At 40.0% G+C, this 27500-nt stretch overlaps 3 protein-coding genes and 1 non-coding gene across 5 annotated transcripts in view; all 4 read right to left on the reverse strand.

Moving 5' to 3' along the window:
* The window catches only part of kif15 (kinesin family member 15), a 22997-nt gene extending 21961 nt beyond the window's left edge, over positions 1-1036 (reverse strand). Inside the window, exons 1-2 of the mRNA XM_034302761.2 lie at positions 895-1036; positions 87-123 (exon numbers count right to left, since the gene is read on the reverse strand). Of these exons, the coding sequence (XP_034158652.1) occupies positions 87-123; positions 895-913 (56 nt within the window). The 5' untranslated portion in view covers positions 914-1036. The remainder of the gene's footprint in view (positions 1-86; positions 124-894) is intronic.
* Positions 1037-2863: 1827 nt separating this feature from the next.
* tacc3 (transforming, acidic coiled-coil containing protein 3) lies at positions 2864-12469 on the reverse strand. Its single transcript, XM_034302763.2, has 16 exons — positions 12336-12469; positions 10106-10280; positions 9337-9455; positions 8124-9245; positions 7817-7871; positions 7350-7518; positions 7091-7149; positions 6832-6965; positions 6661-6742; positions 5750-5899; positions 5090-5157; positions 4964-5007; positions 4686-4846; positions 4187-4293; positions 3346-3466; positions 2864-3103 (listed from the first exon to the last, which is right to left on the reverse strand). Exons 2-16 carry the CDS (start codon positions 10277-10279, stop codon positions 3038-3040), a joined length of 2631 nt encoding a protein of 876 aa, XP_034158654.2. The 5' UTR covers position 10280; positions 12336-12469; the 3' UTR covers positions 2864-3037.
* A 3077-nt stretch (positions 12470-15546) lies between these two features.
* Positions 15547-20697, reverse strand: mycla (MYCL proto-oncogene, bHLH transcription factor a). Of its 2 annotated transcripts, none has more exons than XM_034301508.2 (3): positions 20362-20697; positions 18269-18781; positions 15547-17432 (listed from the first exon to the last, which is right to left on the reverse strand). In XM_034301508.2, exons 2-3 carry the CDS (start codon positions 18777-18779, stop codon positions 16855-16857), a joined length of 1089 nt encoding a protein of 362 aa, XP_034157399.1. In that variant the 5' UTR covers positions 18780-18781; positions 20362-20697; the 3' UTR covers positions 15547-16854. The 2 variants fall into 2 exon arrangements, with proteins under 2 accessions (XP_034157399.1, XP_034157397.1); XM_034301506.2 differs by having other exon boundaries at positions 18269-18823; positions 20362-20695.
* A 5032-nt stretch (positions 20698-25729) lies between these two features.
* trnag-gcc (transfer RNA glycine (anticodon GCC)) lies at positions 25730-25800 on the reverse strand. The gene has a single exon. It is a non-coding gene; the product is annotated as a tRNA-Gly (tRNA).
* Positions 25801-27500: the final 1700 nt, after the last annotated feature.

Below are 27500 nucleotides of genomic sequence, written 5' to 3' on the forward strand. Positions count from 1 at the left end.
AGGTTAAAGGCTTCCTAGCGGCTGCGTCGCTGGCGTCCGGGTCCAGGTGTCGAGGTGGAAGCTCTGGAGCAGGACGGTGAAGTTACCTGCTGGACTGGAGAGGTAAAGTCGTGTCTCCGGAGCCTGAAGAGAATAAAACAGACAGTGAGAAGAGCGCAGATTAATAACACACAGGAACGTTAAACGTGACTCGTGCCTGGGATTATTATTATTATTATTATTATTATTATTATTATTATTATTATTATCATCATCAGACCAACATGGAACACTGGATCAGACTTAACATTTTATTTCCTTCGTTTCTCAAGTTTACGTTCTGATTTCTGTCTTTTAGTCTTTGCAAAACTGTAATACCATGAAAACATAAACTATTATTAATGAAATATCATTAAAATAAACATTTAGTGAATATTCATCATTGACACAAACATAAAAAATAATAAGAGTTTATTATTAAAAATAAATAATATTATAAAATAAAGGAAAAGTTTACATTTATCTGTTATTCAGAGTATTTTGTTTTTCACATTAACATCTTTACAATTATTTCATGTAGTTTTAAACTTTATTAGTGTTTAAATATGTAATTATTAATATCTTTAATAAAACTATTTATGATTTTTGTGACTCATATGGCTCTCAAAATAAAATATAATCATTTTTTGTACTTTTGATTCGACTTGAGAACATAACTTAATGATCTGATACAAACAAAACTAAAATTTATTCAAAATGATTTGATTCTTGTGTTTACTGTTTGGCATTTCTGACTCGGCTAGCATGCTAACAGTTAGCTTAGCTTAAGCAGGTTAAAGTCCAATGAATAACCTTTTAAATCTGGTGAGAGTAAACAAACAGAGAGAGTAAGTGCATGGATTAGTTGTTAACTACCTTTTCCTTTGGGATTCATTGTAGAATAATAACACAAATTAAAAATAAAAAGCTAAAGAAATGAAAAGAACTCCATCCGGAACCAAAACACTTCGAAATTGGCGCGACGGGATTTTATTTTTCACTCGGCTCCTGCTGGAGGAGGTTTTAATGGCGCAGAGGTGAAGCGGCGCCGCCTGCAGGACTGGAGAGGAACTGCAACACCACAAACCACTGCGTACCAAATAAACTAACTTAAACAACTGAAATAAACAAATTCATGAAATAAATATTCATACGAAAAATGCAGTGCTATGTAATTAGTCAATAAGTTACGAGTAATTAAAATTCCAGAGTAATTAAACAAAGCTGATGTTTAAAGGTAACATGCTATTTTTAGTGCTACAGGAGTAAGGACACTGTGAGGTGACTGAAGTATTCTGAGGATATTAATTACTTTTCATTATCTATTAATTTTTTAGATTTTATTAATTACTTTTATTATCATTCAGATTTTACACATTACAGAAGCTTTATTATATAAAAACACTTTATTGTGCATATTAATGTGACTCTTACAGTCACTGAAACCCAGCTGCAAACAGTAAAAACTCTTTTTACATCATTATTTCTTTATAACCTTCAGTAAATGAATAGCTCTAATCTACTGCTGTGGAGTAAAAACAAAAAACTTTACACAAATTTACAGTAAAACTGCTTCTATTATCTGTAAAAAGTTTGGTTTATTCGCTACAGACACACAATTGCATGCTGCGTTAATTCCATCATGTTGGTTTAATCTTACAGATCTGTCTAATACTTTAAACACTCAGGTTCATTAAATGTGAAGGAATTTCAGGTTTCAGTTTATTACCTAATTAAAGTAAGGAAGTTAAATTATTTATATATATATAGCACTATTCTAGACAGTAGTCACATAATGCTTGACAGTATATACAAAAACAATAAAGTGATATGAACATAAACATGAATAAACACACAGCCATAAAATAAAACACATCACCCAGTGTAAGCTAGGTGAAAGGCAGCTTGTAAAAAGGAGTTTTAAAAGTTTCGTAAAACTTGACTCAAATGAAAATCACTCCAAAATCTAGGCGTAGAGTGTTTGTTAGTCTGCACAGAATCAGGGATTCAGTAACGTAAGAAAAAAGGTGCTTGTCCATGCAAAGCTTATTAAATAATTCAATAAATCAATCATTCAGCTTCCTCCCTATATTCTGGGTGCATCTCAGTCATACTACATTTTACATATTTAAGCCCCAAAAAGAGACAAGATCAACATTTTTTACAGCCTAAAGGAGAAAATAAGGGCAGAATTTTATTATGATGGTTGTGTATCGTTTCCCTTCTCCCTCATTTACACACTTTTATAGATACACTTTTAATTTAAAGCTAAATCTCCAGTCGTGTTGTATAAAGTGTCTTGTTTGTTTTCTCCTCTCCAGTTTTTGAGCAGAATCCAAGATGTCGTGATGTAGTTTTGATGTTTATTCCCATATCTGTTGTCCCAGTGTGAGCTCTAATCACTCCCAGGAGCATCACCCTCAGGCTTTACACTGCAGAGCTCCAACTCACTCACTCACTCACTCACTCACTCACTCACTCACTCACTCACTCACTCACTCACTCACTCACTCACTCACTCACTCACTCACTCACTCACTCACTCACTCACTCACTCACTCACTCACTCACTCACTCACTCACTCACTCACTCACTCACTCACTCACTCACTCACTCACTCACCTCCATCTTTAACTAGTAACTGCTGAATATTTTGTTAAATGTTACTATTACTATTTGTACAACTAAAGCCAAAGAAGAAATAACAAATCCTCCTAAGACTCCTAAGATTTTGCAGAGAAGTTCTTCACACATCTTTATTAGCTCCAGAGAGGTTCAGTGTCGACCTCAAACCCAGACAGCGGGTGCAGTTCATGTAAATAACTTGTACAATCAGGCAGCTGCTTGTTGTTTAATGCAGAAGAAGCTCTTTATTTAAACCTTTCACTGAAAGAAGTCAGTGTTACACAGTAAAAGTCTTTTTTCTATTCAATCAGTACAAGATGAACAACAATAAGAAACACACACACACACACACACACACACAGAGACAGAGACAGACATGAATAAAGCAGCAGCTCAGTGCTGCTGTACTTTCGCGATCAGCTCATCACACAGCTTGGTGACGTCCTCCACCTCCTTCGTCTGAGAACACACACACACACACACACACACACACAGAGGAAATAAAAATCACACACGATGCAAAGACGTAGCCGAGTTAATCTCTCAGGTCACAGTGAGATATTAATAAATCATAAATGACTCTAAGGATGATTTTTGTGCTTTAAACACACTGGAACCTCTAACCCGAGGGTCATGACATCATCTCAAACTAAAACAAACTTCTGTCTCCAAGGCTACAGCAAAGACGAGTTCTTCTGTACCTTCTGCTCCAGGTTCTTCTCCAGCGACTGCACTTTGAGCTGCTCTCTCCTGAGCTGCACCTGAAGAGCAGAAACCTCCGCTCCCAGCTTAGAGCGCACCTCCGCTATCTGCTTATTCGCCCTGCAGACACACACACGAATTAATTTCTGTTACGACACATTAAGAAGTTTCATGTAATCGACACTACTCCACCTACAGTGCCCACGCCATCGTGGAGGATTTATACACTTCTACACTGCAGTAGTCTGAGGTTTGGGACGTAACCATAGAAACTACGGTTGTGTTAAAGCTTCTGTACTTGAAGTTATTTCTCCGCTGAGACGCGCTCTAATCGCGGCACGCAGTCTGAGGTGTTTGAGGTGCGGGTAAAGGAGAACGTGCAGTTAACGGACTTCCCTGGAATAAACGCTGAATATTATTTAGAATAATATTCCCTGAGTTTGCAGATCACGTAGACGGAAAAGCATCTAGAGCCGTTTTCCTACACGAAGCACTTAACGACATTAACACCAAGGCTACTTTCTCATGGGGATGTAAACCTTTACAGTTACACCACCAGGTGACTATTAAAAAATATTAAAAAACACTGGAGAGAGAACCAGGTGAGGTTTAGAACGATTCCTCAGACAGATCAGTTCCCCGAGCTCCCATTTACAGAAATACTGAAGAGAGAATTAAAAGCGTGGTTTCATCTTATCGCATGATACACAACCTCTCATTAAATTAGTACAGAGAATTAAATAAATAAATAAATAAATAAAGCATGGAAGGACAGAGCAGAGATCGTTGGCGCTCCTTCCGAGACATTTTCGGTCAGTAGACGGGTATCTGAGCTCTTACTGGTCGATTTTCTCCTCGGCGTGAGTTTTGAGCATCTGATAACGCTGTTCCTCCTTCTGCAGTCTGGCCAAGTAGCTCTGAGCGCACTGCTTCAGCGTCTCCTCGTTCTACACACACACACACACACACACACACACACACACACACACACACACACACACGAGGTTGAATAAGACTTGTACAGAAGCACAGTGTAGTGATGAGTAACGGCATTTAAACTCCCAGAGGAAACATTTATTATAAGCGAGACTGTGTGACTAAAACTTCACTATTCATTCTAAATAGTTTTACAGTAAAAACTTTTTTTTTTTTTAAATTTCAGTCCACAAAAGTTCATTTTTCATTCATTTTTATATTAAAATTCTATGTTGGGTCACTTATGATACCGAATATCCAACATTACTGAACACATCCTGTATCTTGGCGCAAGAATTAGTATTTGAAACTGAAACAGATGCGAGTCTCGACGTCTGAAAGTGCTAGAAATTGAGCTTGGCACCTTCTTGAAGCCATCGATGACTTCCTTGCGTCGGTCCAGGCGCTTGACGACGTCGGAGAAGGAGCGCTCCATGTCGCTCAGCTCTTTAGCCAGCTGCTGCTTCTCCTGAAGCACTCTGCTGAGCTCGGCCTGCGCCAGCTCGTCCTTCTGCTTGTGCTCGGCTGCACGTTAACACACACACACACACACACACACACACACACACACACACACGTTCAGTCAAGCAGTTTTTTTTTTTTAATAAACACAGAGATAGTGGACACAGCACTGCGACACACCTGTGATCTGAGCAATAACGGCCTCGAACTCCGACACGATCAGCCTGGTGAGAATAAGAGCGCGAGGTTAAACACCGACACGGTAAATAAACACTGAACACGTGTTCACTCTGAGCGTGAGCTTACACCATGTGCTGATTATCCAGAGTCATCTTCTCAATCTGGGCCTTCAGGTCCACCTCCTTCTCCTCTGCCTGCAAGAACACACACTGCTCTTAAAAAAAAATAACTCAGGCACTTTATTTTATATATCAACTGCCATCTATGGACACAATACAAACGTTTCCCAAACAAGTAAAGATACAAATAATAATAATAATAATAATAATAATAATAATAATAACAACGGCAAGCCACAAAATAATAGTACGGATGTGTTGGAATAAAACTCACTCAGGTGATTCTGAGTCACAGGTGAATCATTAGCCGAGGTAGAGACGAGATTTTTTTGCGTATGTATTTAATGAAGTTTAATTAAACAGGTAAGGAGACGCAAAAGGTCAAGGGCAGTGAGTCAGTTACGATGGTGAGGAGGAAAAAAAAAAGTATTAGTTGAAAATTAATGACAAAAATCTCTGATCCTGTTGCGTATTCAGTTTGAAGAACTCCTCTATAGTTCCTGATCGAGTTCCTGTTCCGTGTTCCCACTGCACTAGAGTACCCGCGACCTTTATGGATAAGTGACGCAGACTGACGGCGACGTCTTTCCGGCGCACGGCAGAAGCGCGATGACGAGAGAAACATTTAAAGCGGTAAGTTTAACCAGCCGCATGTTTGTCTTCGTACCTGTTTCCGGGTCTTTTCCAGAGCGGCATCCAGGTCTTTCTGCGTGTACTTCAGCATGTCCACGATGACGTCCTCGCTCCTCTGCGTCTGCTTCAGCGTCGGCACCAGCAGGTCCAGCACGGCGGGGTCCTGAACCACCGGACGCTCCGCCTACACACACACACACACACACACACACACACACACACACACACACACACACACACACACACACACACACACACACACACACGGTTTCAGCGGATCTTTTCTGACCTTTCCTTTCCTTTTCCCCAGCAGGTATTTGTTTTCTCATTTTGAAAATCCATTTTCTGACTTCAAGTTTAAACACTTGAATTTTCTGATAGCGTAAACCTAGTGTGAATTCCGTACTCGCGTATATACATATACATTTTTATACACATACAAGTTATTCATATAATTGTGTGTTTTTTTTTTGTCAGTACAAATCTCCAGAACACACGGCATTTCTGCAGCGCTACAGTTTAATGGACTCACATCTACACAAACAAGTAAAAAACCTGCAACCCAAAACCCACAGCATGTTCGATTCCCTTCCTGCAGGCGAGTCGATTCACGTCGCTTCCTCACTACAGCTCGCCTGTAAGCGGATCAACACCACCACCGCACTCGGACGCTCTCAGACCCGTGCGCGAGAACACACTAAGCGCCGTGCACGTGAAAGCACCCTGAGGATCCGTATTTCGTGTTCCTCCGAGACGTACATCACAGAGAGACTGAGGATCATGAAGATCTGCATGCTCTATAACCCGAGGTTACTGTGGAACGTAATCTATATATGAACACGGGAACTAGTGAGAAGGTTTTAACGCTCACACAGGCGTCTCTCTCTCTCGTGTGTGTGTGTGTGTGTGTGTGTGTGTGTGTGTGTGTGTGTGTGTGTGTCTCACCGGTGGAGGAAAGTCCTCCAGCAGCTTTGTGCTTTCCTGCTGAGATTTCTGCTTGACCTCTGACCTCGCAGCCTCCATCATCCTGCAACACACACACACAGCCTTTATTCTCACTCTCACACACACACACATCAGTTAAAACCTCACGGTTCGAGGTGAAGTGCGACTGACCGGATGGCCAAAGAGGGACGAGGCAGACTGAACCCGAAGCTCGAGCTGTCCACTGTGGCTTTCTTCGGGCTTTCCTTCAGCAGAGGGTCGAACTTCAGATAGAGGGACTGCTTACGCAGAGCCGATTCCTTAAACTACACACACACACACACGAATAAGAGTGACTCTGATCAATGATTTATTTATTTTTAAATAAAAGGCATATTGTAAAAAAAAAAAAAAAAAAAAAAAAAAAAAAAAAAAAAAATTGCACACTCACAGTGCTGGATCCAAACTGCTCCAGATAATCGATCTGTCCATCCAGGTCACTCGGCATGACTGCACAAAAGATAAAAAAATAAAAAAAAAAATATATATATATATATATATATATATATATATATATATATATATATATATATATATATACATATATATATATACACATATACACACACACACAAACACACACACACCTCACAGTTTACTGCACACTTGATGAAACACTCATGACACACACCCCTGCAGCGCACACTTACACATGGAGCCGGGAACAAACTCGTCATCGGCTGCAGCCGCGTCAAACTCCGCGCTGTGGATCGGAGCGCAGGGGAAAGCCGACTCTTCTGTCTTTTGTGGCTGTGGAATAACCGGAGCGGGGGGCTGGTGGGTTTCGGCAAACAGTAAGGGCTCGGGTTCTTCTGCTTCCTGCAAAAGTGGACACGAGAGACGTTCCTCAAGTTTTAAATTAAAAATATACGACAAAATATTAAGGTCAGGTGAGGGCATAAAAACTATTTAAGTTGAAGATCTCGAAGTTCTGCTCTCGTGACTACCCGAGAGTTCCCAGGTCCTAGAACATAATCATCATCTCCTCTTTAGGCCTTTAGAGATTTAAACACTTTCAGCAAACCCACCTGAACTTCAGTGATCATTTCTCTAAGACTGGAGAACTAACACATCGCACACCTGACGTACACGATGTTTCACGACGCTTCACACTCACCTTAGTGAAAGATGGTTCAGCTTCTGCAGGCTTTTCGGGTTCAGAGGAAGGAGAACTGATCAAAACACAAAGAATCAGTTACAGCTCAAGTTTCCCGACATAACTTCAGGACAGAGGAGTTTACACTTTGCGAGGTCTTGGTAACATGACAAGCTGTTTTTTTTTGGTATTATTAACTTTAAGAGAGAGAAAAGTTTATATAATACATGTACGGTATGTTTACAGCTGCTCTAGCCCAAGTGAAAACAGGAACAGGTTTCACAGATGCTCCACAATATTAAATGTAAACAGTTCTCTCCTCACTGACCTGTGTGTGTGGTTCTCCACAGCGTTTTCCGGGTTCTCCTGGTTCTGCGCTGGACTCGTAGAGACCTCGCTCGCCACCGGAGCGCCGCGAGGAGGAGAACTCCCCATTTTTGCCTTCGGACCGAACGGATTAAAGTTTGGATCATCGAATTGATCAAAGTCAACAGCGTAAGCGCCTCTCGCTGGAGGAATCTCCGCCGCCGTGTCGCATGACTCGGGTTTGATTTCCGGACTTTTCTTCTCGGCCGGAGCGGACGCAGACGCTGGTTTTGTGGCGTCGGGTTTCGTTTTGGAAAGCGGAGGCTTTTTTAAGCCGAGGCGTTTGGGAGGAGGTTTGCGTTTTACTTCGGCGCCGTCGTCAAAGTTGAACTCCAGCACCACGGGAGCCTCTGTAGGTGGCGCTGCTGAGGCGAGAGCGGTGTCGGCGTTCGCCTCTGTAAGGCTGGGCTTCTCCGTGGTGCAGAGGTTATCTTCTTCTCGTTCGCTAGGTGTCTTCACGCCTGAGCTCGTCTCCTCGGCTTGAGGCGGCGCTGGATTGCGGACGGGCGATTTCCTGGAGACGGGGGGAGAGTTCTGGATTTTTGAGCCACCGGCACTGAAAGGATTCACCGAGTCAAGGTTATCAAAATCAATGCTGTAGGATCCTTTAGGGAGTAAAAGCAAATCCGTGACGTCTTCGTGAACTACAGGAGCTGGCTCGGGAACTTCGACGTTCACCGTATCGTCGGCGCCATGATCCGCGGGCGCAGTTTTCCTCGGCTCGATGATCACCGTGCTGTCTGTGGAGGCGCCGTCCGCGGATAAGTCCGCCAGGGAATTCTCTACAGACGGGATAAAAGGGAGAGTCTCATCCAGAGCCATGTCGGCCTTTTCCGGAAGCTTTTCCGCCTCTTCGGGAGCGGGCGATGGGGCGGGCGGAGCCGGCTCCGTCAGGGACAGGGAGTCCGACAGCAGAGCGGCAGGTTTGGGTGGAGAGAGGATCATTTTACTGCAGCTCTGGAAGGGATTGATGGAGTCCAGGTTGTCGAAGTCGATGGCGTAGCCTCCTCGGCTCTGAATGGGCATGTCATCGTCAGGAAGGGAAGTGGCCGTTTTAGCGGGAACGTCGACCGGAATGGGCGACCTGCAACACCGGGACATTATCATGAGCCTCGCGGGTATATTTAACCCTGAACTAATACCATACGCAGTAATACGAAACGTTCAGCACTCACTTCAGCGTGAGAGACTCCAGAGCGTTAGTGCAGTCATCGAGGGCGGCCATTTTGCCCACGCAACTCGGGGACATGATCTTCCTCGTCACCGGGTCTCTGAGCGGAGTCTGGAAACACACCTGGAGGAACGATCAAAGACAAACTTCCTGAATAAACTGTCATTATTTATAATAATAATAAAAAAAAAAATAAAAAATACATCAACGCACCATTTCATTTACTAAATGATTAAAACAAGACGGACTACAGTATGACAAAACAAATAAAATAACGAGTAAAATATGCATGTGCAAGTAACATATAACCAATCAGGAGAAGGCGATATGACAAAAATATCATGAATATTCATGATATACGAGTCTGATCACCATCCGGTGGTGCTGCATTTAAAAAAAAAAAAAAAAAAAAAAAAAAAGTTTGATGTTATGATATTTTATTTAAGGTCTAACAATAATTTGATTTTTTTTTTTTTTTTAAGGAGGAGTACAAATTAAAGTAAAATGTCAAATCAGCTGCTTCCAGTCTGTCTGTAAATGTTAAAAACAAACAATTAAAAAAAAAAAAAAAAAGAAAGAAAGAAAAGATATCACAATCTCTCAGAAAAGTGTTTTGTGGCATAATTTATTACAATATTGATCATAATTCGTCATATCGTCCAGCCCTATAGTCCTATAATCATAGGAATTAAAAATAATTTTAAAAAATGAAAATAAAAAAGCAATTTAAACAATTTTTTTTTTTTTTTAAGAAACCCTACGAGCAGTCATACCTTCACTCCTTTAGGGATGTTTTTATTAACGTTCTCGGCCTGAGACTGCCTCAGGATGGACGGCCTGCCGGTGGGCTGATCCAGAGCGAAAATATCGGCGGCAGACTCGGACAGGACGCGCTTGCGTGCGGGCAGAGCGCCCTGATTCTCATCGTTCACCACCTCTGAGCTCATACTGAGGAGGGAGAGAGAGAGAGAGAGAGAGGGAACATTTCAGTGTAGAGCCACGCCCGGTCTGTACGCCACGTGCTCCACCACTGAGCATGTGGGTCTGCTGATAAGAAACACGCTTTCACGCTGTAAATAAACAGCAAAGTCACGAGACGTGTGGAGAAGAGAGTGAAAACAACGTGATGATACATCAGTGACGTTTGGAATCAGCGCTGGACATCATAAGCTCATAATATCAGTGTCGGGATAAATTATGTCACGATACACTTCTCTGAAATACCACGAGTATCTGTATTTTAATGTAAAAAATCTAAAAAAATGTAAATGATTACAGACTGACTGGACGCAGCTGAAGCTGACACGTTAACCATTTGTACTTAAACTGAAAAAAAAAAAAAAAAAGCTCATTTTTTCAGTGTAACACTGCTGCATTGTGGGTAGTTTGTGAGGAATCCTATACGTCACGCATCACAGAAATGACCGGAGAGAGAATTGTGAAATTATTCGTCACGTGTTTGTACAATGACACACAGTGACACTGTCCCTGTACACGTCACGCTCTGTGCTTATTGTTCCTCCTGCGCTGTCATCATTCGCCTCTGGATCATGGGGGAAAATCGGTGTTATGACTCAGACGCTGCGAATCGTCGTTATTAAAAGAAGAGGGAGGGAGTGAACGGATTAGACACAGAATCACATCACTGCAGTCAGCTGATGTGTGGGAGGATGAAGGAGAAAGCGTGACTCCGTCTATACTCCAGTTTACAGCTGAAAATCACAGCAATGAGACTGTAAAAAAGAGCATCAGAGTCTCACATCAAAAAGAAATTACAAGGATTTGTCGAAAATCTTGAATGGTTTAATGAAATCTTCCTTTTCTATCCTACACAATCGTTTTTATTTACACAGAATCTCTCAAAGGCAAAAGACACAGAGATATAAAGTGTGAGTTTGTGAAGGAAACAGGAGCGAGGACGGATAATTAACCTTTATATCCATTTTTCTACGCTCTCTATTTAAAATATATAAACAAAAAAATACTCCCTGAGCTTCAGGAAAAGGTCCAGGATTTTATAATAAAGTCTCAGGACAAGCTCACTGGCTTGTCGTGTGTATAGAGTTTATTGGTTTGTACTGTGTGTGTGTATATAAATACACCTCGATAAACACTTCACTGTGTGTAATAAATCTCTCGCCTAATTAACTAAACCTCATGTACATCACCAAGAAGTTTAATTTGATTAAAACTAGGCACAGGGCTAATGACTTCTCATTGTAGACTTTAGTTACAGTTATAAATCATTATAAAAAAAGATAAACCACTATTGATGCCACCCTGGTGTCTAATCTTCAGATTATTTTAATTAAAGATGCATATTTTCCGTTAAAACTGGTCCATGTGCCACTTTTTCCACTTTCTGTAGGATGAAAACCCAAAATAACACATGGAGCTAGCAATAACACACAATCTTAAACTGAAACACACAGAAATAAGAGAGTTAGTTTACTTTCACAAAGAGAAACACTTTTATATTTTGAGGAAAAGTCTCTTATTCCTTCCTCCACACATGCTAGTCAGGGTAACTTGTAATGGATGCTAGCTCTTCTGCTAGTCAAACAGCTCTTAATTATAGCAAAATGCCAAAATAAACACGAAGAGCTTGTTAAACAGCCTTTAAACCAAATTATTATTCAGATTAACAAGAGTTAGTTAGCTAGCTAGCAAAAAAAAAAAAAAAACGTTAAACTGTCAGATTATTTACAAGCTAACTATGAGATTAGTTTATTTTTTAAAAAGAATAACATCACAGCAAACATGTCAGCGTGTGAAATAAATTAACACGGATTTAGATGAGAATCATTTCTACAAAGATTCTCGCTAATGTGTTTATTTTGATGTTTATTGATATGCTAATTAATTACACACGACGCCTGTAGCTAAAGTGACCGTTATAACTATAACCGACACAAATTCAAACTACTACTACAACAAAAAAAAAGCAACACTTGTGTTAATAATGCGATATAATGTTAGGTAATGTTGTGTTAGTAAACTTACCTCAGTTTAGATCAGAAATATGTTTTATTTTCGCTTTTCTTTCGGTTCCAAAAAACAAAAAACGTGTCACGATGGCGAGCTCGCGCGCCCTTCTCTCTCTCTCGCTCCCTGTGGGTCTGTGTGTGTTTTGAGGCAGGAGGTCAAACATTTTCAAATTTAAACGCCACTGCGTCGACCAATTAAATTCACCGCGTGGCGCCCAGGAGGCGGGATGTAATACGAATCCACCAATGGCGTCTCAGGAAGCGCTGACGTGCTTATTGGTCCTCGCCGTGATGGACGTGTAGACAGACGAATGAACGAACACACGGTCCCGTTCCCGAACCCGGCGCTCAGAGCTCATCGGGGATTTAATGTAAATAATTTAACATTATTACTTTAGTGTCATCAATTAATTAACATTAATGTTAATGTTAATGTTAATGTTAATGTTAATGTTAATAAAATAGTACAAAAGAAGTGCATACGTCCTAGTATTTGAATAGTATATAACTATGATTTATCAATAAAATAAAATTCACATTATTCTATCGTAATGGTATTAATTTATCTTATCTTATCTTAATCCTGTGATTAATCATCTCATTAATCACGTGAGCTCGTGCACTGGCTCTAGATCGGGTTCTAGAACAGAACAGAACCCAAGAACAGTGAGAATGAAACACTGCAAAGCAAACGCCTGCTGTATGAATCATATTTCACTCCCAGCCACTAGAGGGCAGCAAACATGTGCAGCACGAACAATTTTAATAAACCCAGTGCACTTTAAATTTAAATAATTATAAAAAATTATATCTATATAAAATACCAGCAACAACTCAGCCTTTCCTGTTCAGAACCGTTAGCCCTGTGTGTGCAATTAAATGAAATGAAATTGTAATGTTTACGATTCAGAAAACTGTGATGTAACAAAATTTTCAGTGGAACACACACACATATATACATACATATATATATATATATATATATATATATATATATATATATATATATATATATATATATATATATATATATGTATGTATATATGTGTGTGTGTGTTCCACTGAAAATTTTGTTACATCACAGTTTTCTGAATCGTATATATATATATATATATATATATATATATATATATATATATATATATATATATATATATGTATAAAATCATGTTCATGTTCATCCTCTTCCTATATATATATATATATATATATATATATATATATATATATATATATATGTGTGTGTGTGTGTGTGTGTGTGTGTGTGTGTGTATAGGAAGAGGATGAACATGATGTGTATATATCCATAAATGAGGAAAATATTCCATATATTTTTCCAAACCCCAGAAAAGTGACTGATGTGACAATAAAGGATTTTTTTTTTTAGAATTAAGAAAGCAGAATGCAGAAACAGCTTTTTGTTGCTGTTTATTTACACGTCAATATGGATAGACAACTGTAAAGATCATCATAATCATAACACATCCACGCTATCCTACTTATTTTAAAATGTTGACCTGAACATCAGATATTGTGTTCAGTGTGTGTGTGTGTGTGTGTGTGTGTGTGTGTGTGTGTTTTGATTAATAACAGTCATTATAACGCTTCATTAAGTGCTCAGTCAGCTGCAGACAAAGCCCTGTCCGAAAATCCACCAATCACACACAGCCTCTCTTTGAGTTACAGCCATTCCGACCAATCAGAACGCAGAGTGGGAGGATTCGAATGATGCGGCGTTTCCCAGGCAACCAGCTGTGAAATCCGTTAACGCCTTTTCCTCCATTCACACAAAGCGACTAGCTAAATAGCTAACTAAATAAATAAATTCATAAAACAAACAAATAAATGAATAAATGAATAAGTCAGGAGACAGGACATAACAGAGCAGAAGTGCTGTAGAGCTCAGGAAGGAAGACTTAACCGTGTTTAACCCGGGACTGAAAGTGTTCATACTGAGAAAATGCTAGTTTTCCTTCAAAAAAAATGTAGAGCAAAAGTATTGGCACCCCGTAAGAAGGCTAACAGGACGTGAATGCTCAAGAAAAACAGTTTAGTTGATTCTTATGATCATGAACTTCCTGAATTATTATAATTATACACAACATCCCTAATAAGAATCCCTTTCAACAACAGGAAGTGTGTGTTGTACTCTGATTAAAAAAAACCATATAGTGTTAAAATAAAGTGATGTGTTGTCATGTTGTACACACACTCCTGAGTCTCACCACGAGTTCCTTACACACGTTCAGCGTTTCATCGTCCAGCTCCGGGGGCGAGCGACAACCGTGAAGCTCCTCAACATCAAAACAGAAAGACTGAAGCCCCGCCTCTGACCGTCTCCTATTGGCTGACACGTGCTCACGTCACAACACGTCCCAGCATAAGTTCAGTTACATCATAATATAGTTTTTTGTTTTTGTTTTGGATAATCCATCAGCTCAGCGTCCTCACTGAAGAAGAAAACGACTTCTGAAGAACTGAAGAAGCAAACTTCAGGAACTGAGCTGCTGATCGATTGCACGCGTGCTAACGGGACGCTTCGCCCAATAACCTCGCTTTACGTAATTCAAAAACACATCCAAGGTTTATACAAAAGTCCTAAAATCCACGGTGCTTTAATTTTCTGCAACAGACAGCTGCACTCAGCACAGAAAAGGAGAAGATGAAGAAGAAGAAGTGTGATGAATCTACAGACAGAAATAAATTTATCAAATTTAGAAAATGAATTTAAAGCACAGAGACAGTGGTGCGAGTGTCAGAATCCGAGAACACACACCATGATGAAAACTGTAGAGGGGAAAGTGTGGACGAGTCGCTGCTTCCTCTGACATCCACGCAATGTACTGCTTATAGAGGGGATATGAGAGTACACACACACACACACACACACACACACACACACACGTTTGAGAGGTCCTCATCGCAGCCAAACCAGTTAAACAAAAAGAGTGTGTGTGTGTGTGTGTGTGTATGAGAGAGAGAGAAAACAGTTTTTTTTTTTTTTTTTTTTATAATTTCCATTCTTTATTTCAAGCCAGTGTGTTCTCACATTGTGTGTGTGTGTGTGTGTGTGTGTGTGTGTGTGTGTGTGTGTTGGAAGTTGTATGAGGAAGAAAAATTACCACAAGTTAACAGACAGTTTAACTTCCCTGACCTGCATGACCGGTTACACACACACACACACACACACACACACACACACAAATAACCAGAACCAAAAGTTCATGCATTTTTTAAATCTGCATTTGTTTTTATTTTATTTTAATTTTTTTTTAGCAAAATAGAATCTGAATGTGAAAAACACACAAATGACGAAGTATTTACAACACCATTGTGCAGATTCGAGTTGTGTCCAAAACAAAACAAAACAAAAAAACCTCTATTGAGCATGTGCAAATGCTACAGCAATCACAACAGCATGTGTACACACACACACACACACACACACACACACACACACACACACACACACACACACACACACACACTGAGGTAACTGAGGACAACATGGAAAGATGTGCATCATTAAAACACACCGCTGCATCACCAGAGAGCAGAGCTTGTGTAGTTCATCACTCTTTCCCCCTACTCACACTCACACACACACTCACACACACACTCACACACACACTCACACACACACTCACACACACACTCACACACACACTCACACACACACTCACACACACACTCACACACACACTCACACACACACTCACACACACGAGGAAATAATGTAACATTTCATTCTTATGAAGAAGAAAAACACAAATACTTCCTGCTCCTAATGTGCAAAGTTCACCTGGTGTAAAGATACGAACACATGATTACCGGTCCAGTTTAATCATCTCTCACACTCACACACACACACACACACACACCCACCCTTGCAAACATGACTAGGCATGGGCCGAACTTTAAGCAATCTCACAATTCCTACATTTGATTCTTCAGGTACAGAACGGCCGATCAGAGGAGCTGAGGACTCAGACATCAGCACACACACAAGTTCAACAGTGTTTTGTTTTCTTTTCTCTCCCCGCTGCGGTCCTGAGTAAACACAGACGACACGACGATCCTCACCATCACATCACAGCACGATACACTTTCAGCTCAGAGTGAGAAAGCACAGCATCTCAGGATTCTACACATCTTATTTCTGACTCAACTCAACCTCAGGTGAAGTTCAGGGATTATTTTAAGGAGATAAGACCCAATTAGACGAGGTTAGAGTTCTCAGATTTTTGGTTCTTGCAGGAGTTTGTCGGTTTTATTCCTCCGTCAGTTTGTGTAAAGCGTATTGCGAGAGTTTCCGGATCTTTAAGCTGATCTCAGCTATTTTCCAGTCTGGTCTTTTCCTTTTTTTTTGTCAGTTCTGAATTTGACTCGACTTCTTTGCATAAAGTGTGTGTTAGTTAGCTTTAGCTCTCTGTGCTTTAAAAAAAAAAAAAAAGGAAAAAAAAGGAAAAAAAAGAAAAACGCACCACCTTTAGATTAACCCTTTAGATTCAGAATAAATATCTGTCGGATTGAGTTCATGGCTTTTTCAGGGCGCTGATTTTGCGCAGCAGCAGCTGTCGTCTGGCTCGGAGTTTCTTCCTCTCCTGCGCTTGCCGTCTCTCTCGCGCCCGGAGCTGCAGCAGGTACTCCGTGGCGTGGGTCAGGATGGCCACCTTGGAGGTTTTAGCAGACTCTGACAGACCTGGAATTTCGTTCCGGAGCATCTGGAAGCGAGATCGCAGGTCGTCCCTCCTCTTCCTCTCCAGGAAGTTCCTGCGCTGCTCGGTGGAGTCCTCGGAGTCTGAGCTGGCCGGAGAGGACGAGGAGGAAGACGACGGAGCAGATAAGAGCGAAGGGTCAATCCGAACTCGCTTACCGAGCGGCTCTTCTTCATCATTGTCATCGTCGTCAGGGTGATGGTGGTGGTGGTGGTGCTCGTCGTCGGATTCCGGAGACGGAGCGGCGTAGTTGTGCTGCTGCCGGTGCAGAGAGATGTGGAAGTGCTTCTTGCGCGGGCCGTGCGGGTCGGCGCTCACGGCGATGGTGATGGGCGTGCGAGTGCGCTTCTTCAAACGGTTCTCCACCGTCACAACATCGATCTCATCATCATCATCTGAGGGAGAAACGGCAGAGCGCATAATTAGACGCTTATACAAAGTCTTATAAAGCATCTATAACACTTCAAAGACCACAAACGTAGCAGAAATTTTAGCCAATGTACACAGCAACTTGATAAGCTTTTAAATCAGCGTTAAGGTGTGTGTGAAATTCCATTTTTCTTAATTACACAAGACAGAATATTCCAGTAGCTGCCTGTTTTTCACGAGGGAGCAAGATGGAGAGAGTTTTCAAACCATCAAACTGAACAAAACTTTCAATTCAACAGATTCAAAAGACCATAAAGGTCAAACCGAAGAGCTTAAAGATGCATGTAATTGGTTCCGATAAACAAACGATTGCGTACAAAATGTCTTTACAGGCAGAAAAAGTTCCAGCAGCTGATTTTTTTCCATAAAATAGATTTTGCACTCCAATAAATATTTTGAAAACAAAAAAATGTATGTACTGGATGGAGTCCAGGAAAAAACTGCACAGAAAGGAAAATTAAGTCCAGGTTTGCTCGTCTGTAGTCGCGTACAGATCCGGCTTAGTGCATAGTTGATTAGTTGATATGATTTATCTTGCTTTCAGTTTTTTTTACCTCACAAAAACCTGCCATTTTAACCGGGGCGTGTAAACTTTATATCCATCGCAACTACGAGATTAAATACGACATGAAGATCCTCGTTCACTTATTAAACATCATAGGTCACTTCCTGTTCTCACTCCTGAACTAACGATGCGTCTCAGAACAGGAAAACGACCAAGCCGTGTTAAACAGGAAGTCACATACGACTTCCTCGACAACATCCCTGCATTGTGGTCACCGTGCACGTGCTGAGCTCTTACCGGACGAGTCCGAGCGCGACTCGGATCCTGAGGACGCCGGGGTTTTTTTGGACTGGGACACGGGCAGGTTGAGGACGGCTGCGGGGTTCACACACCTCGTGACCTGTACGTCGGTCTGTCTCACTGCGCTCTGGATCCGTGGTGCGTTCACGTGCGCGAGTTCGCTCTGATGCGTTTCTGAGCGAGGGGTCGCTCTGGTGGCGTTAAACCCGCCGCTCCACATGCAGTCCTTAATCACCACGGAGCTCAGGTTCCCGAACACGTCCAGCGGGTCGAGCTTCTTCAGAGGAAGCACGCCGTAATCGTCCGACGCCCACATGCTCCGCTCCGACGCCGACAGCGGGAATAACGCACGTCCCGCGTGGAAAGTCCTGGAGGGAGACACGGGCGGCGTGGGGAGAAGCTCAAACTTCTTCCAGATGTCCTCGCTGGGCGCCGTGGACGTGAAGAAGTCTTCGATCCTTCCGTCCATCTCGTCGTAGAAGTAGTGCTGGTGGTGATCACACTCCATGTCTAATCCCCACACACACACACACACACAGCCGGAGTCACAACCTGCAGCACAACAACACAATCACATGCGTCAACATTCCAACAATCACTGACTAGATGCTCGTCAGAGTCAGATACAGAGACGTCTAGGGATCAGCGACGATATTTTATTTTATTATTTAACATTGCAGTGGTGAAGATCAGCACCATCACAACTATCCACTTATTATTCTTTAAAGAACAAGTAAATGTTTTTTAATCTAATGTTCAGTAACTTAAAGCAGCAATAAACAATCTCAAATCTAACTATAACTTTAACAAAAACAACTGCTGTTAATTAATGGTGGTGCGATGTGACCAAAATATCATATCACGATACTCGAATTAATTTCTACGATACACGACGTGAACCACGATATTTAGATTATCACTCATTTTATTTAGATTTTTCTTTTAAATATTTAACACAGAAAAGGAGAAAAGACGTTCCAAACATTTTATAGTGTAAAAAGATTAAGTACGAAATGTTAAAACATCAAATCCAATCAATCTGAAAATTTTTTTAAATAATAAAAATATATAATGAAAGCAATATCACTGTACGACAGAATTTATCACGATACTGATGATATATCATCAATCACACTGTAGTGTGTGTGTGTGTGTGTGTGTGTTTCTCTGACTGGAAGAGCTCAGGAACAAAAATAAACAACATCTTAAAACAAATAATTGTTGTTATTTCTCTAATGATCAGTTGGATTAACAAAATATCATAAATATCTTTACGTTACAGAGAGACCTATAGTAATGTCTTAAAAGCAATGTTCACAAAACCATTAAAGACAAAACAAGAGGAAAGAGTTTAAAAAAAAAAAACACGAACAGCTGATTTGGCGTTAATTAGATGCGTTAGTGTTAATTAGATGTGACAGAGTCCATGTTTGATGGCTGACTCACTTCCTGTGATTGTTATGAATGAAATACGGGCTGATCTGAGTCACTGAGGCCCTCCTGTGATACATTTCTATCGCGATAAACATCGATGTATCGTCCACCTTCAGAGCTCTAATGCACTGCAGAGGAGTCTGGTGTGAGCGCGAGCTCACAATGCAACACAATGAAACTCGGGCAAAAGTCGCGTATTGCTGCTTTAATCCTGCTCTAGATCACACTTCCTCTCGATAACGACTGACACTGAGAGGTTAGAAAGCTAGATTAGATTTACTTTTGCAGGAGTTTTACAGCAGGCAAATCACTGCACACACACACACACACACACACACACACAGTAACAGCACGTGCCTGTAGTAACATTACTATTGCTGTTACTGTTACATTACAGTAGCGTTTAATAAAATGTTTTTTTTTTTAGGTTTCTGCACTACAGTGTACATGCTCACGACTTTTCCAGCAAAAAAAAACAAAAAGATTTTTTGTGCATTTCTCAGTTTTGTGAAGAAAAAGAAAAGAAAGAAAGCCAGCCAGCCAGCAGTGCAGTCCAGAGTTAAAGTTAGTAAAGTCTACACATCCTCCTGAGCTCATGTCCAACACTGCACAGCTAATGCACTGCAGGGAAAGAGTCAAGTGCTGCTCAGATTTACCGTCTCATCTGTTCAGGTCCGGACTGAAGAGCAGCAGAAGAAACCGGGGCTGAAGGACAAAGAAAGAGAACAATTGAACTTCCGGAACAAAGGAAGGAAAAAAAAAATCTCCAGCGCCAAGAAGCAGGAACACTCCACACGCCGGGGTCTGCGTTTCAGAAATCCAGAGTTAATCAGAAACCAGGAGGAAGAAGAAGAAGAAGAAAAGCGTTTAATTAGCGTCTGTTAATTAAACAACTACTGCAAATACGCAGCGCGAGACTGAGCAAACCGCGCCCGCGCGCCACTTTCGCGCCACAGCTGCGCCTTTGTGTAGCCTTACTCACCATAACCACGCCCACTTTCCTTTTCTCCACACATAACCCCGCCCACTCATTTCCATAACCGCCAAACTCTCCTGTGTTTCTCAGCTTTTAGCCTTTGTTTTTTTCTTTGTCATTAATTTATCACAACATCCTAAGCAAAGCTAAATAGCTAACTTTATCTGTATTTAAAAAAAATAAATAAAATTCAACGTCAAAGTCACACAACAACACAAAAAAAGCGATGCTGTTCTGTTCCACACAGGGCTGGGGTTGCTAAGACAACAAGCCACGCCCCCTCATGACCACGTCACATGATCAGTTTAAATACAACAATAAACGCCTTTACTTTTGCCTTATTATTATTATTATTAGTTACTTATTTTTGTTGTTGTTGTTGTTTTTTAATTTTTCAGTAGAATACAAGAATTAAAATGTATATTTGGGAGTTGTGTATATGTTATATAGTTTATATACAAATAATTTATGCACAAACAAACAAAGATATGCAGTAAAAATAATAATTAAAGTCAGTATCATGTAATATGTCCATTGAGGTGGGAGAAAAATGTTTATATATTTACACGTATAAATATGTTTACACATAAATGCACTGATTATAAACTTCTACGCTAAAGTAAACACTGACCATGCTGAACATTTCAGTCAACTTTACATCAAAACAGAAAGATTTCTTCATTTATCCAGATAAATCAGAAGCTCCGTGTAATATACAACATCACCTAAAATCCTTTCCTGAGTGAAAATACAGAACAATGTCCAGCAGAGATGAATACAGTAAAGTAAATCATGTTTAATACGTACGTAAGGACCGGGCGATACGTCAAAAAATATCATATCGCGAACCTCAAAGACATTTTTTTACGACACACGATACGCTTCACGATATTTAGGTTAGCTAACACACAGCTAGTGAAAGGGTAGCTTAGCGTTTTAAAGAAAATTGTGAAAAATTAAGTAATATTAAGACTTTTAATATGAACAAAACGTCCTGACTTACTACTGATACAAATTAGAGTAATAAAAATCCTCAGAAAAGCGTACTGTGACATCGTTTATCACGGGAACCAATATTATATCGTCATATAGACGTAATTCACATCATTCCCTCAATCCTTGTTGTCTAAAAGCTGTTTCATTTTAATAAGTGTAATAAAACACTGCCTTTATCTGAGAGTTACCTAATTAAAGCAGAAATCTGCACTTTGGGTATTTGACTATTTGTAATTGAAAAGCCTGAAGAGCTTTGGGCCTAAATGTGTGTGTGTGTGTGTGTGTGTGTGTGTGGTCCTGATACACAGTTAATAAAAACATCTCCCGAGTAATGAAGTGTGTGTGACGTGACGACGCCCTGAAGCTCATTTTCACCTCCACAAACATCAACGAGGATCAACTGCAGCTCTTCTCACCTGCTAGTGTGATAAAGACTGAAATCACTGCATGAACAATAACTGATACATACACACACACACACACACACACACTCAGACACACACACACACACACACACTCAGACACACTCAGACACACACACACACTTCATGCTCTTTGTTATGTGTGATTAGTAAAAGACTCAGAGATGCTGTTTAAAGTCTATTGTTCTATAAAGCCCTAATTTGACATGCGCATGTATAATCACAGACCCTCTCTCACTCCCTGTCTCTCTCACACACACACACACACAGCACACACAGCTCTCATTCACAACGAGCTGTTAAGCCATGCACACACACACACACACACACACACACACACACACACACACTGACGATTGGATGATTCGATTGGATTTGTTTTGCATTTTTTTAAATAATCAGATACAGAAATCAAAGCCGTGACGTTTAAACTCGTGATTAACTCGTGCTGGAGGATTTTTGTTGTTGTTGTTGTTGTTGTTGTTTATTATTTATTCTGTTGATATAAATTGATTCTGTTGATTTCTGTTGATATAAATCTGATCTCGGAGAAGCCCAGGCTTTTAGTGTATTTAAGTGTCTTCTCTTTTAGTGTCTTCTCTCAAAACTTATTTCTTTAGGATAGCTTTTACTTGATGAATTTTTTTTATTGAATTATTATTGCTATTATTGTTATTATTATTACTGAATTGTATTTTATGATTAACTGTTTTTAATGCATGCTTATATACTTTGTTTTATGCTGTGTACTCCTGGTTCTATTTTCTTTTCCTATGTAAAGCGTCTTGAGAGGCCTTTTTAAAGGCGTTATATCAAATTCAGTTTCTATAATTATTATTATTATTATTATTATTATTATTATCATTATTATTTGGTGGTAGTCAGAGGAGATTCTCAGTAATCTGATAGCTGTGTTTATATTCACTCCACTAATCAGATAACGCAAAAAAAAAAACTCCACAGCGTACATGCCAATCATTTATTTTAGTAGCTTTACTACAAAGAGTGAATTTAATTCTACTTTTCATCTTCAAGCTGAACCACTGCCACTTTTTTTTTTAAATAAAGCAGCTTCAGCTATTTTATCACCTGAGCTCAAGAGTCACGCTGACAGATGAAGCATTATTTTATTTCTTTAATGCATCACATTGTGTATTTCTTGCTGTTGAATCACTCTGCAGGTGTTTTGTTGATAAAATCATATTCATATCATTCTTTCATCTGTCTTTACTTTAAGATATTTTTTAAAGAAAGACTTTATTGTCACACAGAGAACTACACTCTCTCTTACCCCGATTTCTTAATCTGAAGACAGAGACGAGCTTTTTATTCTCTCACTCATCACTATATCAGTACACTTACACTACTGCTGCTCTCTTTAATTTCAAATTTACTGCATTTCCGCTCTTCCATTTCTGCTCTTTCTTTAACTTTTGTTTTGCACTTCCACTTAACTACTACTGTGTCTCCTTCTTCTTCTTTGGTGCATTGGCTGAGTTTTTAATTTGCGTTCTCTGTGTGTGTGTGTGTGTGTGTGTGTGTGTTTGAAACATCACCTCAGTGTTGACATGGGGTTTGAACAGACCAGTGATAATGATCTGTTTGTCACAGTGCATTCGCCCACTTGCCCTTTACGATTAATCCGGCCCTGCTAGATTTGTTGCTAACAAAAGACAAACATGGAGGCGTCTGTGTTTTTCCCCACCTTATTGCTCCAACAAACGGACGTCAAAAAACAACCTCATTCTACATTCTGACTTGTGTAGAGTCAGTGTTACGGATGTAACGACTGAACATGTCTGTATGTTGATGGATCTAAAGCTGATATGTGTATTCAACTCAGTGTAACTCATTTAAAGGTATGAAGTGCTGCTGTGTTTACTGCTGAGGCTCTGAGCGGCCATTTTGATTTGACGTCACTCCCTGAACTCGGGGTTGAGGAGTCCGTCCCGATATCCCAAGCAGGAGTCTGTGTTTTCTTCATTTTCCAGAAACTTATGTGCGCTGCCTGATGTGCGCTGCACTTCCTGATGCTACACTTGATCTGTACAGCACTTTTTTTTGTCATTTCAAAATGACTCTTACACTCTTTCATACTCGTTTAAAAAAATCTGGATAAAAATAAAGCTTTTGTTCATGGAAATTGTTTATGATCTACCTTAAGCTGTAGTTTTGATATGTTGTGATTACAGAAAAGAAAAAGACTGGTGACCTCGCACTCTGAACACAAAACCGGAAATAACATTCCATATGAAAAAAGAAAACTCTAGAAAAAGATTCTCTGGATCACGAAGATCACGAAGCAGCGGCGATCGTGAATCGTTCTTACGTATCTGTGGTGGAAAAACTCAAAAAGTGAAAAACAGAAGAGGAGAAATGGAGCCAAAACAACAGAAATCAATAAATGAATGCTAATGAAATGGATATAGTCAATTTTTTGCTGCTTTCTTACTTCCGCTTGTGGATGTAATTGGAATGGAAAAGGTTAGTGGTTGATTAGCTAGATTTCTGCAGGACGAACAGCTTTAATGAGCAAATAATCCAAAACACTAGGCAAGATCAGTGTGAAAAACGTGCGACAAACGGGACAAACTGGGCTAGGCAAAACCCAGGAAACGAGGAACAGGAGCAAGGTCAAAGGTCAAGACAGAAGCGATTCTACAGTATGGACCCAGTGGACACTGCGCTATCCCATAAGGCAATGGGGCTGCGTGGAAGAGCTGTCAGAATCAAAGATGGCGGAAGGCGGTGCATCTGCTCTTGCTGCTTGTGGTTAAAACGTACTTGTTTAACAATGCCTGAGTAAAATGTTAAGCTGTAGTGCACTGGAGGCCGTTTCAGCCGTCTGTGTCGGACCCTGTGTTGCTATGATATTCCACTTGGTTGCTATGGTGTTGTAGGTAGTTGCTATGCTAACCCAGTTGGTTGCAAGGTGGCTGCTATGCTAACCTTGTTGTTCCCTTGGTGGATGCTATGACATTCCAGGTCATTGGTAAGCTGTTGCTAGGCGGTTGCTAGGGTGTTGATAAGTGGTTGCTAGCATGTTGCTAGGTGGTTGCTATGCTAACTTATTCGGTTGCAAGGTGGTTGCTATGATAGTCCAGTTGGTGGCTAGGTGGTTGCTATGATATTCCAGGTCATTGGTAAGGTGTGGCTAGGCGGTTGCTAGGGTGTTGCTAGGTGGTTGCTATGCTAACCAAGTTGGTTGCTAGCATGTCGCTAGGTGGTTGCTAAGTTGTCGACTGATTCCCCATGTACTACATAATGATCACGTTCAGCACGAAGAACCCCGAAGTCATCAGTATGGAGAAATGAAACCGATAAAAAAAATTTCGTGTATAATATTAATAAATATAAAAAGAAGAAGAAGAAGAAAAGATGATGGAGAAGAGTAGAGTGGCTCCGTGAAGCGAACATGATGATGGCGGAACAGCGCCACGGAGCGTTAGTGGCCAAAAATATATTACATCCGTAGTGGTTTAGCGCTGCCATAGAGAGTGAATGGGGAAGCGGGTGAGGGAGTTAGCTCAGGATCACTGGTGTGTGTTCTGCACATGGCTGATCTACAGCTACGCTAACTACAACGCGTTATGAGAATAGAGGGGGGAAAAAAAAAGAGAAAAGCGATGATGCATTGGCCGGGAATCGAACCCGGGCCTCCCGCGTGGCAGGCGAGAATTCTACCACTGAACCACCAATGCTTCTGTAAACTCAGCGCGGATGCAGTATTTTATTGACCACTAACACTGTGTGGCGCTGTTCCTCACTCTTTCCCCCTAACCTGGTCTTTGTACATATATGTACACACATACACTGTTATACTTTGTATGTATTATTTTATTTATTATGAGAAAGGATGAAAAATGTACATCATTTCACTCTGCATGAGTTTATACAATTCTAATGCAGAACAGAACACACAGGAGAAATAAAATAAACTTCTTACTTTCCTTGTGTTACTGTGAAGGTACTGAAGCTGGGGAACAATAGTCTGTTTGAGAGGGGGGAAGAAGGGAAAAAGAGGAAAAGAAAGAGGAAAAATGAGAGAAAAAAGGAGGAAAAGAAAGAAAAAAGAAAAGAAAGGAGAGATAAAGAGAAATAAGTGATTTGTAGGCATCTGGAATATTCACATCTCCACCAGACACTGATCTTATTTTATTTACCTGTAGAACCTGGTGTATGTATGTATGTATGTATGTATGTGTTTGTTTGTGTGTTTGTTTGTTTGTTTTTCCTCAGAGCTCTATAAGTCTCATTGCTAGTGTTTCTTTTTGACTGCATTGTTGAATGTATGTGCTTTTATTTCTGTAGTAATTTCCTAATTTGCTCCCAAAGTCTGTATCCAAGCTTCAGCAATACAAGTTAATATTCATCACACCAATAAAGCAAACTTCTGACTTTGACTCTGACTTGATTCGATATATTTCCCTGCTGCTCTAATAAAGCCTGTATATTATTATAATATATTATATATATCTGTATATATATCTTATAAAATAACGGTTTTGTAAGATTCCCCTGTGTATGAGCCGGGAATCGAACCCGGGTCTCTAGAACCTCCTCTAAACCGCTACGGGTGTAATATATTTCTGGCCACTAACGCGGAGTGGCGCTGTTCCGCCTCACCTCAAACTCCCCGTCTGTACAGTATCACTGTTCATAATTCTCTTACATTATTATTATTATTATTATTATTATTATTATTATTATTATTATTATTATCCGACGTCACGTGGTCACTGATCACAGGTATAGGATCCTTTTCAGTTTCCATCCAATTGGCCTTTTTATTTTATTTATTTATTTATTTATTTATTTATTTATTTTTATAAGAATTTTATTGAAAGTTATTTATAAAGTTATTTATTGTATACAACAGGTGAATAACTTGTTTATACCATACAAGAACATCTGAAAGCGCCAGGGGATCAGTAGATAAAAATAAAGAAGTATTGAGAAAATAGACCATAATAATAATAATAATAATAATAATAATAATAATAATAAAGAGTTACACAAATATCTTGTAAAGCCTAAAATAACTATACATTTTAACAGCTTTTTTTGTTAGAACATTCAGAGATTGAAGAAATTTATTGTTTGAGATTTATTGATAGCTCTAAAAACTTTTTTTTTTTTTGGTGGTGAAGTTTAAATAATAATTGAGAGCTGACCTTTCTGAAGATTTAAGTTTAGTTTAAAATTTCATTTCAGAAATATTTTTAGTGGAAAACTTGCAGTTACAAAGACACGAGTCTTGGATTCAGAATGATTAAAGGTACTTTGTAGTAAGAGAACTCATTTAACATTCTGTAAGCAGATGATATCATGCACAGTTGCCTGTTTATGTCGCATTTTGAATTGAATTTCTTTTCCTGTAAGTGAGTTGTGTGCTCACACT

Source organism: Pangasianodon hypophthalmus, chromosome 3, assembly GCF_027358585.1.
Source record: "Pangasianodon hypophthalmus isolate fPanHyp1 chromosome 3, fPanHyp1.pri, whole genome shotgun sequence".
In the NCBI taxonomy this organism is placed as follows: domain Eukaryota; kingdom Metazoa; phylum Chordata; class Actinopteri; order Siluriformes; family Pangasiidae; genus Pangasianodon; species Pangasianodon hypophthalmus.

Excerpts from the sequence above, each read along its gene's own strand:
- tacc3 (XM_034302763.2), bottom strand. The coding sequence starts at position 10,279 with ATGAGCTCAGAGGTGGTGAACGATGAGAATCAGGGCGCTCTGCCCGCA. Across the intron at positions 9,456-10,105 it reads ACATCCCTAAAGGAGTGAAG|GTGTGTTTCCAGACTCCGCT; the intron begins GTATGACTGCTC and ends TCGTTCCTCCAG. Across the intron at positions 4,294-4,685 it reads TCATCGATGGCTTCAAGAAG|AACGAGGAGACGCTGAAGCA; the intron begins GTGCCAAGCTCA and ends GTGTGTGTGTAG.
- mycla (XM_034301508.2), bottom strand. The coding sequence starts at position 18,779 with ATGGAGTGTGATCACCACCAGCACTACTTCTACGACGAGATGGACGGA. Across the intron at positions 17,433-18,268 it reads GTCGCGCTCGGACTCGTCCG|ATGATGATGATGAGATCGAT; the intron begins GTAAGAGCTCAG and ends TTTCTCCCTCAG.